The sequence below is a fragment of the Scyliorhinus canicula genome, chromosome 3 (assembly GCF_902713615.1).
Source record: "Scyliorhinus canicula chromosome 3, sScyCan1.1, whole genome shotgun sequence".
In the NCBI taxonomy this organism is placed as follows: domain Eukaryota; kingdom Metazoa; phylum Chordata; class Chondrichthyes; order Carcharhiniformes; family Scyliorhinidae; genus Scyliorhinus; species Scyliorhinus canicula.
In genome coordinates this window covers 269906386-269920962 of record NC_052148.1, presented here as the reverse complement: position 1 = coordinate 269920962, position 14577 = coordinate 269906386, and the positions used below count along the sequence as shown (strand labels likewise).

Here is a 14577-nt window from a genome sequence, read left to right as displayed (position 1 = left end):
CAGGGCACAATCGAATCAAAGAAAAGTAGAGTCCGCTCTGGGTGGGATTCGCGGGGCCGTTCAGCTCCGGGAATGACCCCGCTATCCATCGGCTCTGTTGTTATTTCGGGCCCCAGCCTATACGGGGGTCCTCGGGCCCCCCCGCACGCCACCTCACATTGGCAGAACACCATCCGGGCCCAACCCCCGGTGTGGGAAAAATGCTGGCCTTGCACCATGGCTGTGCCCCTGCCTGTACATCCTGGCAGTGATAGGCTCGCACCCGGGTGGCATTGCCAGGGTGCCCAGGTGGCATTGCCATGGGTGATAATCTGGCTGGTGACTGACCACCCGGGGGCCTCCAATCACCTGAGAGACACCACCAATTACTGTTCCGCCTGGTCCCCGATTTTGGGCACCGGTGCTAAACAGTACCCGGTTGGAGTCGGCTTGACGGGGTCTTAAACTCACCTAACCGTGCGAGACTGGGTCCCACCCATTGTGGGATCTCGTTAGATCTCCTGAGGTGTAACAGCCGTCGGGAATTCTCGCCTGAGATCCACTGGCCGCATCCCATTCCGATTCCAGCAGTCGGTAAATCGCTCCCTCAATAAAAGTCTGGGAAAGAAAGTCTAATACTGACCATTGTTGATTGTCTTAAAAACCCACTGGGTTCACTCATGCCCCTTAGGGACTGAAATTTGCCATCTATATTTGGGTGGTGGCCACACTGACAATATGGAGACAATTTGGGCACATTTTAGATTGGGGGCGTGGTCGAGGTTGATGCTGATCCGTGGGAACCATGAGCCAGGGAGATGGATGCAAGGTTTCGGGCGATTGAAGGACTTGCTTCTAGAAGGACAGTTAGTGAGTTAGGAGGAGTTGGGTGAGAAGTTTGGGATCCTGTCGGGGGAGGTTTTCAGGTACAGGTACGGGATTTCGCGAAAAAGGTTTTCCCGGTGGCACCGCCCTCCTGGTTGTTGGAGGGGATGCGGATGGGGGAGGGGGGGGGTGTCATCTTCACGGTCTATGGGAGGATTAGGGGCTATGGCGTCTCTGGAGGGGGTTAAAGCCAAGTGGGAGGAGAAGTTGGAGATGGCGCTGGAAGAGGGGCTGTGGCATAAGGTGTTGCGGAGGGTGAATGTGCGAGGCTGGGGTTGATACAGCTAAAGGTAGTGCATGGGGCGCATCTGATGAAATCGAGGGTGAGCCGATTGTTTGAGAGGGTGGGGGAGTATTTGTGAGCAGTATGGGGGGGCTCAGCCAATCACGTGCATATGTTCTGGTGCTGCCCGAAGTTGGAGAAATTTTGGAGGTTGTGCTTCAGCACCATGTCGGCGATGCTGCACGCAGACCTGGAGCCCAGTCCCCTGGGGGCCATGCTCAGAGTGTCGGACTTGCAGGATCTGCAGAGGGAAGCGGGGGCAGATGTTTTAGCCTTCGCCTCGCTGATCGCTCGCAGGAGGGTCCTGGGGTGGAGGTCAGTTTCTCCCCCCTGCGCCTCGGTATGGCTGGGAAATTTAATAGAGTTTTCCTGTACTTGGAAAAGGTGAAATTTGCTCTGAGGGGGCGAGTGAGGGTCCATGAGATATGGGGTTTGTTTACATTTCAAAGGGCTGGTTAATGTCTGCTTGTTAAGGGTGGTAGTTGGTTAGGGTGTGTCGGGGGGCGGGTTTGGAGTTTTGTGTTCGTTTATTTTGTGCTGTTGTGTGCTTTAAATGTTAAAATGTTAAAAATCTTGAATAAAAATACTTTAAAAAAATCTTTCCCTGGTCTGGCCGACATGTGACTCCAACAGCAATGTTGTTCACTCTTAACTGCCCTCTGAAATGGCCTAACAAACCACTCAGTTCAAGGCAATTAGGGATGAGCAATGAATGCTGGCTCATCCAGTGACACCTACATCACATGACCTCAAGGCTTCTTCTGAGCCCTCTGCTCCCCTCTCTCCGATTTCTTTGCTCCTGTCTTTTTCCTTAATTTCAGTGGGAGCTTTGTTTGTCCCTTACTTGGGACATACTTTTGGGACCTCTCACTGTCCACTCTCCCCTTCTTCGAAACTCTTCTTGTTCCTTGCCTGGGACACTTTTAAAATTCATCTTTATGGGGTGCGAGGTCCGCTTGCTGGGACAGCATTTGTTGCCCATCCCTAATTGCCCCTGAAAAGGCGGTGGTTGTGGTGATATGCCTGTAAGCAATATTGTCGATGGCTGGTGGTGTGACCTCCAACCAGCAGGTTGCAGTACAGATCCAGCATGCGGTCTCGAGACAGGGGTCATGTGACAAGGCACTCAGATATAAGTGCGGGCACATCCGGTGATCGGGAGATGATTATAAGACGTACAAGAGGACAGTCTGCCTAGGGGTGGTTCCAGGGGCGTACAAAGAATCTCCATGATAACTTGCGATGTAACAGATTGCTATCTTATCACGTGTGATTCAATAAAGATCCTGGTTTGGACAAGTCGCAAGTCGTTTGGTAGATTCCGTGCTGGAATCGAACACCAAACACAACAGTGGTGAGCTGCCTTCCTGAACCGCTGCAGTCCAAGTGGTGTAGGTGCACCCACAGAGCTCGCAATGGCGCTCCACTCCCATAGAATCATAGAATTTACAGTAAAGACGGAGGCCATTCGGCCCATCGAGTCGGCTCTTGGAAAGAGCACCCTACCCAAGCCCACACCTCCACCCTATCCCCATAACCCAGTAACCCCGCCCAACACTAAGGGCCTAAATCTGCAATATTTTGCTTTTATATTATCGACAATTCTCTTGGCAGTTTGACTGTTCCCCTCACACCTTGACGTTCGCATTAGCTTGTTTTTTTTAAATTTTTACACTCATTCATATTTACCTTTGACAATCACAAAGGGCACTTGAGCTCACCCAAAGGGCACCTTCACACCTCCCCGAGGTGTCCTTGGCACACTTCAGGAGGATTCCCTACCTCTCCCAAAGGGTACCGTACCTCTCCGAAAGCGCACCCCTGCTCTCCAAGTAACTCCATCACCTTTCAACCTCCGCCTGAAAGATTTGAAGTCCACATGTTGTGTTCTGAACAGCACACAAGCGTAAATTGTGATTGCAGGACAGCATCGACTAGCAAATATTAGGTAAATCATTAAGCAGTGATTAGGTGACACTAAGAGTTTGAAAGCCAATGATAGCAGAGCAAGGACAGACTTGTTTGTGTAGCTGCAGGGGAAGTGAGGATTCTTGAAAGAAACTTTTAACGTAGATACATTCGAACAGTGAACACGGGACTTGAGTACAAATTGCACACAGCTTTTGTGTTGTGTCCTGCTGTATGAAGGAGTGTTGTCATATAGATACACAGTTACTGGATAGAATCAGTTATTATTGAATAGAATCACATAGAATATTTTGCAGCACAGAAGCAGGCCACGGTACAATGGAACTTATGCCTCACACAAAACTCCTCTCTCCCCTCTTCAAATCACCCAATCAGTGTACTCGTCTATTATAATTATGAAGGGTGTAAGCTGGATTCTGATGCAATTGGAATTTGTCCAGTGTTGGCGCTGGTAAATGCTCATTTATTGTTCAGTATTTATTAGTGCTTTTTGGGTGATTCCGAATTGATGTATTGTTTGTGTGTATTTTCTAAACTGTAGCTTTATTACATGCCAGAAAATGCAACGATTTCTAAAAGGTATATATATATATAAATCGTAATTTTCGGTCTTCAAGAAAGGACGTTATTTTTCCCCCTTTTCTTAACTGCCATCTTCCCAGGATCTACAATGTTCTTCCACTGTCTGTTGATAGGTAGCGTGGGCATTTATGGCTGAGGTCAAATTATATTCAGAGCTGACAGTACTCACTTATTTAAAAAAAAATTTTTGAGCACCCAATTCTTTTTTTTCCCAATTAAGGGGCAATTTAGCGTGGCCAATCCACCTACCCTGCACATCTTTGGGTTGCGGGGGTGAAACCCACGCAGACCTGGAGAGAATGTGAAAACTCCACACGGACGGTAACCCGGGGCCGGGATTGAACCCACGTCCTCGGTGCGGTGAGGCAGCGATGCTAACCACTGCACCAGCGTGCTGCCCCACTTATTATATAATGTGCAATGGTGGGTATATGTAGTTGGGTTGCAGCATGGCTGTGAGCTCATTGAATGGGGGGGGGAATAGGCTTGAGCGGATAAAAAGCCTCCCCCCTCCTGTTCCTGCACCCACATGTTGCTGGAGGCCAACGTCGTGCTTCAGACACTCTGAAAGTCGCACATTTATATATATTTTTTTCCCCCATAAATTTAGAGTACCCAATTAATTTTTTCCAATTAAGGGGCAATTTAGCGTGGCCAATCCACCTACCCTGCATATCTTTGGGTTGTGGGGTGAAACCCACACTAACACGGGGAGAATGTGGCTGTTTAGCACAGGGCTAAATCGCTGGCTTTGAAAGCAGACCAAGGCAGGCCAGCAGCACGGTCCGATTCCCGTACCAGCCTCCCCGAATAGGCGCCGGAATGTGGCAATTAGGGACTTTTCACAGTAACTTCATTTGAAGCCTACCCGTGACAATAAGCGATTTTCATTTCATTTTTTCATTTAATTTCATTTCAAACTCCACACGCACAGTGACCCAGAGCCGGGATCGAACCTGGGACCTCGGCGCCGTGAGGCACACAGTGCTAACCCACTGCGCCACTGTGCTGCCCCACATTTATATATTATGATGAATCCCTGACTTAAAAGAACTATTTTGTTCTTTCCCCTAGTCTGCAGTCCAAATCCTTTTAATTTCCCTTGCTTTTCCAATTGGGAAACAAAACCACGGAACAAGTGATTTTGCTTTGTTTTATACAGTGTTTTAATAATTTACAGAACTCATCCTTTTGGTAAAGGACTGGACGCCTGATAATAATACAAGGCTGTGTGTTCTCGGTAATGCTGGGTTCAAGCATTCCTTTTGTTACTGATTTTTTGTTTGCTGGTGTTTGTTCAGTTGAACATGTGACTTTCTTGAACAGTTAGTAATGACATGAATCAGTCCTTGTGAATTGGACAGTCAGTGTATTTATTATGATTTCCCATTGTTTTCAGTAAGATATAGACGGGGGTGTCAGTGAACATGACCAATGGCACTAAATAGCCACATGTGCACAGTGCACAAAGGCACAGTTCATCTTGTGTTCCTTTAGTAATCCATAGATGTACTCAGCGTGTCAAAAACCATGCTCTGTTAACCCCATCAGGTCAACAGTTGACACCTGAATGTTGCCCCACAGAACACGATGCCTCACTTATCATCATTGATTGTTCTCTTGAATGACCTAACTGAGGTGTGTCCCGTGTAGCTTAATGATACCTGTCATGACCCAAGTGACACGCATTATGTCACACCAGGGGCCGCTGCTTAGCTGCACATCATCACCCAAGGGATGTCAGTCCAAATTGCAACTTTCCTGACCTTCCAATGCTCATTGCAACACATCCTCCGTCAGCTTTTGTGACCTTTATGACATTACCGTCATCATATTTCTGATTAAATGCATTTCCACGAACACATACTGCAGGCTTTTTCTGTGCCTTTTGTTTCAGTATTTTCACATGGAGTTTTAAAACACAAAAGCACTCTTCGGTCCAGCCAATCGATGATAGTTTATGCTCCACGTGAGCCTCCTCCCATCCGACTTCAGAATGGGTGGCACGATAGCACAGTGGTTCGCACTGTCGCTTCACAGCGCCTGGGTCCCAGATTCAGTTCCCGGCTTGGGCCATTCTCTGTGCGGAATCTGCACGTTTTCCCCGTGTCTGCATGGGTTTCCTCCAGGTGCTCCGGTTTCCTCCCACAAGTCCCGAACGACGTGCTTGTTAGGTGAATTGGACGTTCTGAATTCTCCATCTGCGTAACCGAACAGGCGCCGGAATGTGGCGAGTAGGGGTTTTTCACTTCTTTCCAGTGTTAATGTAAGCCTACTTGGGACACTGATAAAGATCATTATTTATCTGCCGACATAACATAGTTAATGGTTAGTTAGGGCAGAGCTTTATCTGCTCCCATGGGAGGGGATTGGAAGTGGAGGGGTGATGTGGGGGGGTGGGGGGGGGGGGGGGGCGGGGGGCAGTAAAACCACGGCAGAGTGCCTCTCCGCGTCCTGCTGGGGTGTTTTACCAATGACGGGGCTGGAATGGGGCAGGTTACCCATACCTCTGATACTCCGTGCCGGAATTCCGTGCCGACCTCAAGGCTGCAGGTCCCCTACCTGCCTCATCAATGGCCGCTGCCCCTGGTGGTGCGGTGAGGCTCCTGCGCAGCCGGGTCTGCTGATTGGGTCAGCAGCGCGGGGCGGAGGGGCCGCCGTCCTCACTCGAACGGCAAATCCGGTGACAGGCACTTCATTGGGTGCTGCCCGTAAAATTCACAGCCTAACGTTGAGTCATCCACCGAACCGGCAGAATAATGTCAACACCACAGGATCAGGCCACTTGGCCCAGGTGGTCTTTGCTAGCATACAGGCTCCACACTGGCCTCCTCTGACCTCTCTTCATCTAACCCTTTCGGAATTAGAAAATCTAAACTGTGATGTGCCTTGATGTGCTGACATTAATTATATCCTTGAAATTAAATTAAGTTTAAATTGAATGAAAAGTTGTTGTGATAGAGACCGACAGCACAGAAAAGGCCCTTCGGCCCATCGCATCAGCGCCGGTCAAAAACAACCACCTAACTATCTTAATCCCATTTTCCAGCACTTGGCCCATAGCCTTGTCTGCCCTGGGATCACAAGTGCACATCTAAATACTTCTTTTAAAAATAAATAAATTTAGAATATCCAACCAGGGGCTGGTTTAGCTCACAAGGCTAAATCGCTGGCTTTTAAAGCAGACCAAGCAGGCCAGCAGCACGGTTCGATTCCCGTACCAGCCTCCCTGGACAGGCGCCGGAATGTGGCGACTAGGGGCTTTTCACAGTAACTTCATTGAAGCCTACTCGTGACAATAAGCGATTTTCATTTCATTTCAATTCATTTTTTCCAATTAAGGGGCAATTTACTGTGGCCAATCCACCTACCCTGCACATCTTTTGGGTTGTAATGATAATAATCTTTATTATTGTCACAAGTAGGCTTACGTTAACACTACAATGAAGTTACTGTGAAAATCCCCGAGTCGCCACATTCCGGTGCCTGTTCGGGTACACAGAGGGAGAATTCAGAATGTCCAAATTACCTAACAGCATGTATTTCGGGACTTGTGGGAGTAAACCAGAGCACCCGGAGGAAACCCACGCAGACATAGGGAGAACGTGCGGATTCCACACAGAAAGTGACCCAGGCCGGGAATTGAACCCGAGACCCTGGAGTTGTGAAGCAACAGTGCTAACCACTGTGCTACCGTGCTGCCCACTGTGGGGGTGAAACCCACGCAAGCACGGGGGAATGTGCAAACTCCACATGGACAGTGACCCAGATCCGGGACTGAACCTGGGACCTCGGTGCTGTGAGGCAGCAGTGCTAACCACTACGCCACATTTAAATCTTAACCGTAATGATAAATGTTAATCATTGTTTTCCTCATTCCATTTTCGCTGGAGAGTGATTTCCAAACTTGTACCAAGTCCTGTTTGTGGAATACCCCCTTTTGCACACTGGCTGACCCACAGTGATTCAACATCCAGTCATGCCTTGATTTTAACATTCTTATCCTTGTTTTCAGACCCCTGTGCTGACCTCACCTCTCCCGATCTCTGTGATCTGCTGCCCTATCAACCTCCGGGATCTCCGCGTTCCTCCAATTCTGGCCTCGCACCCGTTTTCTGATTTTCAGCGCTCCACCGTTGGCGGCCGTGTTTTCGACTCGTAGGGCCTGAAACTCTGGGGCTCCCGGCTGAAGACTCTCCATTTCTCTGCCTCTCTCTTTTCTTTGAGGCAAACCTGCCCCATTCACAGACCAAGATTTTGGTCACCTCTCCGAAAATATCCTCATGTGGCTTCACAGCTCCAGGGTCCCAGGTTCGATTCCTGGCTTGGGTCACTGTCTGTGCGGAGTCTGCACGTTCTCCCCGTGTCTGCGTGGGTTTCCTCCGGGTGCTCCGGTTTCCTCCCACAAGTCCCGAAAGAGGTGCTTGTTAGGTGAATTGGACATTCTGAATTCTCCCTCTGTGTACCTGAACAGGTGTCGGAATGTGGCGACTAGGGAATTTTCACAGTAACTTCATTGCAGTGTTAATGTCAGCCTACCTGTGACAGTAAAGATTCTTATTATGGTTCAGGGTCACAGCTTTGTTTGATATTCACTCCTGTGAAACACGTTGGGATGCTTTGCTATGTTAAACACACTGTAAAAATGCAAGTTGTTGTACTCGAGAATTTAACCGTCTTTCTCATCACTGTCTTTTATAAGGGCTTCCCTGGACCTGCGAAATATGAAATAAAAAGCCTGTTTGACGAGAAGACGAGCCCCTTCGATAAGTTCAGTCCTGGGCACCCACCATTCCTGTCTCAGACCAAGGTAAACCTTGCTGCTCGCTTTTCATTAATTCCTTTGATTTTCCTCTGCTCAAGTTTGTACAGCCTCCAATAAGCTTCCCCCAGGTTGTGTTTTTTTAATAAAAACTTTCTTGTGGGGTGTGGGAGCCAACAGTTGCTGCCTGATTAATTGCTTTTCTATGAGTGTGGATTACTAATCTGTTTGACTGCCTCATGTTGCCTGATTAGCTTGGACTGCAGCAATGGGCAGCACGGTAGCACAGTGGTTAGCATTGTGGCTTCACAGCGCCAGGGTCCCAGGTTCGATTCCCGGCTTGGGTCACTGTCTGTGCGGAGTCTGTGTGGAGTACTCCCTGTGTCTGCGCGGGTTTCCTCCGGGTGCTCCGGTTTCCTCCCACAAGTCCTGAAAGACATGCTTGTTGGGTGAATTGGACATTCTGAATTCTCCCTCAGTGTACCCGAACAGGCGCCAGAATGTGGCGACTAGGGGATTTTCACTGTAACTTCATTGCAGTGTTAATGTCAGCCTATTTGTGACAGTAAAGATTATTAAGATGAAAAAAATTAATATTTGTCAGATGGGTTACAAAAGATTAGTTTATATCAATTAGGAGGCAGCTAATAGTTTTTTGTAGGGTTGTCATATTGTGATGTGGGTAGCGTAGTATTCAGATCAATAGGCTGGCTAACACACCTAATGGGGCGCTAATTAATTAATTATTTACGTATGGCGGGTGACTGGCAGATTATGTGACCCCCCACCGCCCCTCCAACAGCATAATATGGCGGTCAGCTCAGAGGTAGGGGGGGATGCCACCTGACCTCATTTACACCCCTATCCCCGAAAACATACCCGGCAGGAGGCATGTAAAACCAACCTCTCGGTATGTCCTGAACCTACATCTTGTATCTTAGAGGCAAGATTGCTACCCACAGCCAACAATGGGGCAGCATGGTAGCATAGTGGTTAGCACAAATGCTTCACAGCGCCAGGGTCCCAGGTTCGATTTCCGGCTTGGGTCACTGTCTGTGTGGAGTCTGCACGTTCTCCCCGTGTCTCCGTGGGTTTCCTCTGGGTGCTCCGGTTTCCTCCCACAGTCCAAAGATGTGCAGGTTAGGTGGATTGGCCATGCTAAATTGCCCTTAGGGTCCAAGTTGCCCTTAGTGTTAGGTGGGGTTCCTGGGTTATGGGATAGGGTGGAGGTAGGGTGCTCTTTCCAAGAGCCGGTACAGACTCAATGGGCCGAATGGCCTCCTTCTGCACTGTAAATTCTATGAAATGTAGTTGACAGTGAAACACAGATAATATGTGACAATGTTTGGGTCATAAACATATTGATGGAACTGGAAATCGGAAGGTGAGAGAGTTCCTTTAAAAGGAAGATAACAGTGGGTAAAAGTGAAGTGTCAGGCATAAGGTCCGTGCTCAAAATATCTTTTTTGAGGTGCTTTGATGCACGCTCTGCATTTTTTCATTTTCTCATTTTCAGCATTTCCTTCAAGTTAATATTTGCCTGTTTGCATTGCACTGTACTTGCCAGGAACTGCTTATATTGCAGCTGGTGTAATAATACATCTTGCTGAGCAAGGTGAACCTCAGCAACACAGCCATAGGATCTGCTTCACTGGACTAGAGGGGAACATTTCTGGGTGTCAACTTGAGCATTTTTGATTTCCTTCATTCCATCATTGGCAGCCGTGACGTTACCTTGCCTATCTGGGCCTTTGGATCTGGATTTCCCTCAGTAAACCTCTTCACATCTCTCTCTTTCTCTCTGGGGGCGACCTACCCAAATGGGAATAGAGTCCCATAACGAGCATGCCGGGTGATTCCCGAACGCTCCGAGAAATCCCACACCATCAAACCGACTCTGTTCCCTGCGGGGAACTCCCCGGAGAGGCTGCACTTAATCCCGTTTTCTGCACTGAGGAGTTCCGCTCGACACTCCCGCCGCCCCCAACACGATCCCCGAAACCTCCCAAAGCCCCAACTCACACCCACATAGGGCAACTCCCGGTCCCGATTCCCGGCGTGGGAAGAATGCTAGCTTGGCACCTTGGTGGTGCTCCAGTGCCACCTGGGCACCTTGGCAGTACACGCTCTCCCCGTGTCGGTGTGGGTTTCCTCTGGGTGCTCCGGTTTCTTCCCACAGTCCAAAGCTGTGCAGATTAGGTGGATTGGCCATGATCAATTGCCTCTGTGTCTACCGATGTACAGGTTAGGTGGAATTACGGGGAGAAGGTGGGAGGGTGGGCGGGTGGGCCTGGGTAGGGTCAGTGCAGACCCAATGGGCCGAATGGCCTCCTTTTTCACCGTAGGGGTTCTATGGATGATCATGGGACATTAAAGAAGCAAAAGATGGGTTGTTAAAATGCTGTGTTGTTCATGGAGGTGGGGCGAATGTTTATGATTGTTAATATTATTGTTATTTTTGGTATTTTACTATGGTGCGTTATTGTTGTATAAATTCAAAATTTTTCAATAAAAATTATTTTAAAAAAAAGAAGCAAAAGATGGGTTGAAAGGAAGTGAAAATGACAACCGCAGAATCATTGTCAACCACTGCTATCTGCCATCTGAAAAACCAGAAGCATGATCTAAAATTGTTTTTTTAAATATAAATTTAAAGTACCGAATTCTTTTTTCCAATTAAGGGGCAATTTAGCATTGCCAATCCACCTACCCTCCACATCTTTGGGTTGTAATGATAATAATCTTTATTATTGTCACAAGTAAGCTCACATTAACACTGCAATGAAGTTACATGTGAAAATCCTCTAGTTGCCACATTCCGGCGCCTGTTTGGGTTCACAAAGGGATTATTCAGAATGTCCAAATTACCTGACAGCAAGGGCGCGATTCTCCGCACTCACGACGGGGCGGAGAAGAGCGGGCGGCGCAAATTTTTACGGCGACGCTGGTCCGACGCCCTCCCGCTATTCTCCCCCCCCCACGCCCGCCCCCCGACACGAATCGCTGCTCGCCGTAAAAAAACGGTGAGCAGCGATTCTCCCCTGGCCGATAGGCCGATTTCCAAGGCCTTCACGGCCGTTTTCACGATTTTTAATACACCTGCTATACCAGTTCGTGAAAACGGCCGCAAAGTGCCGTTCTGCACAACCATGCGGCCGTGCCAAGGGTGGCATGGGCTCGCAATCGGTGAGCACCGATCGCGGGCAGCGGGTCCGATTCCTGCGCACTCTTTCTCCCACTTTCTCCCACTCTTCCTCCGCGGGGCGGCTGAGGGGCATTACGGACCGCGCATGCGCGGGTCTGACGCATATGCGCGGATGACATCATCCGCGCATGCGCGGGTTAGAGTCGTCCAATCCGCGCATGCGCGGGTTAGAGTCGTCCAATCCGCGCATGCGCGGCTGACGTCATCATATGCGTCAGCCGTTGCTAACTTTGGCGCGCGGGCTTAGCGAAATTCGTTAAGCCCGCGATTCCGGGGTTCACGGGGCCGCGATGCTAGCCCCGACCGGGGAGCAGAATCGGGTCCCGGGAGGGGGCGCGGAGGCTGCCGTGAAACACGGCCGGTTTCGTGGCAGCCTTCACGACTCTCTGCCTGTGCGGAGAATCGCGCCCCATGTATTTCGGGACTGGTGGGAGGAAACCGAGGCACCCGGAGGAAACCCAGGCAGACACAGGGAGAACGTGCGGATTCCACACAGAAAGTGACCCAGGCCGGGAATTGAACCCGAGACCCTGGAGTTGTGAAGCAACAGTGTTAACCACTTTGCTACCGTGCTGTCCACTGTGGGGGTGAAACCCATGCAAGCACGGGGCGAATGTGCAAACTCCACATGGACAGCATGAAATTCGGGACTTGTGGGAGGAACCGGAGCACCCGGAGGAAGCCCACACAGACACGGGGAGAATGTGCAAATTCCACACAGACAGTGACCCAGAGCCGGGATCGCACCTGGGTCCTTGGCGCAGTGAAGGTAACAACGCTAACCATTGCGCCTCCGGGCCGTCCCCATGACCTAAAATTGTTGGAATCAGTAGCAATGGATGCAAGATAAATTGTAAATTTTAAATCTGAATTAGATATATTCTGTTATCCAAAGCCACTAATTAAAATATATGGGGCAAAGACAGATATAAACCATCATCACTCACTGATCAACCATGCAAAACTGAAGGGTGGGAGATGTTTGAGATCTTTCCCTTTTCCTGGGTTTCTTATGTTGAGTCCAGCAGTCTGTGAAGTGCCTCACTAAAATCTGAAGGGTTGTCCTTAATCGTGTTTCATTAGAACAGGACAGGAGTGGGTGACAGGTGAGGGGAAGCTGAGGGTCTGAGTGATGGCAATCCGCAGTCGCCCGATCTCCGTTTGGTCTCCCCGATGTAGAGGAGATTGCTCCGTGAGCGGAGAATACAGTGTGCTAAACTGAAAGATGCCCATCTAAATCACTGCCTCACCTTGAAGGAGTGTTTGGGGTCTTGGATGGTTGGAAGGGCAGAGGTTAAAGGGCAGGCTTTAAAATAAATCAGGTGGCTATCACATCCTTTGTCTTCTGTCTTTGCTGTGTTTTGATTTTACTCCCCCCTGCGTATGTTTGGCTGGACAGAGAGGGCCGTTTGAAGTTTTAGATTCATTCGGGTCTTCGGACTTAGTAGCACGAATGTCCCCTGACCTGACTGTTCTTTGTCAGTTTCTTCTTTAACAGTCTGATTATTAAAATCCAGAAGACTGTTGATTGGCGCTAAAAGGAAGTTCACCACCAAGTTAAAGATGTCTTTCCTTTCAGTGGCGGGTCGGGTACAGGCAGTTAAAATGAACGTGTTGCCGCGATTTCTGTTTATTTTTCAATGCTTGCCGATCTTCCTGCCAAAGACTTTTTTCAGAGAGATTGAGGGAAGGATTATGTCGTTCATATGGGGAGGGAAGGTGGCCAGAGTTAGAAAGGTGCTGCTACAAAGGGGAAGGCAGCCAGGGGTTTGGGTCTTCCGAACCTGGTGTATTACTACTGGGCGGCGAATGTGGAGAAGGTACGGAACTGGGTCAGAGGGGTTGACTCCCAATGGGTCAGAATAGAGGAGAGTTTGTGCAGGGGGTCGTGATTGAAAGCACTAGCAACAGCGCCGCTCCCGATAGCTCCGGGGAAATTTTCAGGGAGTCCGTTAATAATAGCTTCATTGAGAATTTGGAGGCAGTTTCACCAACACTCCAGCTTGGGAGCAGAGTCAAGTGAAATGCCGATTCGGGGGAACTCGGAGGGAAATTTTCGGAACTGGGAGGAGAAGGGGATTAAGACACTGAAATATTTTTTTCTTAGGGGTCGGTTTGCAGGATTGAAGGAGCTGGAAGCGAAGTATGGGCTGGAGCAGGGGAAAATGTTTAGATACATGCAGGTTTGAGATTTTGCCAGAAAGGAGATAGAGAACTTCCCGGAGGAGCCAGCCTCAACATTGCTGGAGGAGGTGCTGACGACAGGGGGACTGGAGAAGAGGGTAGTGTCAGCGGTTTACGGAGCTAATTTGGAAGAGGAGAAAGCACCACTGGAAGGGATCAAAGCAAAGTGGGTGGAAGAGTTGAGAGAGGATATGGAGGAGGGGTTCTGGTGTGAGGTGCTCTGGAGAGTGAACTCCTCCACCTCGTGGGGGGGGCGATAATCATGTTCATATGTTTTGGTCCTGTCCAAAGCTACAGAAGTACTGGAAGGAGGTTTTTAGGGTAATCTCTAAAGTGGCGCAAGCGTATCTGGACCCGGGCCCCGGGAGGCCATATTCGGGTGTCGGACCAGCCGGGGTTGGAAACGGGTGCGGAGGCAGATGTTGTAGCCTTCGCCTTGTTGATTGCCTGAAGGTGGATCCTGATGGGTTGGAGAGCAACCTCTCCACCCTGTGCCCTGGCGTGGCGGGGGGACCTGTTGGAATTCTTGACTCTTGAGAAGCTTAAGTTTGAACTGAGGGGAAGGATAGAGGGATTCTACAATTCATGGGCATTATTCATTATGCACTTTTAAGAACTGGATAACATCGAACATTAGTTGGGGGGGGGTTAGGTGGGAGGGTTGGGGAGAGGGGGGTGGTGTGTGTTGATGGTGGCTATGGGTGATTCCTGATTTCTTTTTGTCATTTGAATATGTGAACATGTGGGCGAATGTTTGGGGTTTGGTGG

The 14577-nt window shown here is 49.3% G+C and overlaps 1 protein-coding gene across 6 annotated transcripts in view; it reads left to right on the top strand.

Moving 5' to 3' along the window:
• The window catches only part of stpg2 (sperm-tail PG-rich repeat containing 2), a 587689-nt gene that overhangs the window by 105628 nt on the left and 467484 nt on the right, over positions 1–14577 (top strand). For all 6 annotated transcript variants that reach the window (XM_038792784.1, XM_038792780.1, XM_038792783.1 and 3 more), the window contains one exon: positions 8361–8468. In XM_038792784.1, the coding sequence (XP_038648712.1) occupies positions 8361–8468 (108 nt within the window). The remainder of the gene's footprint in view (positions 1–8360; positions 8469–14577) is intronic.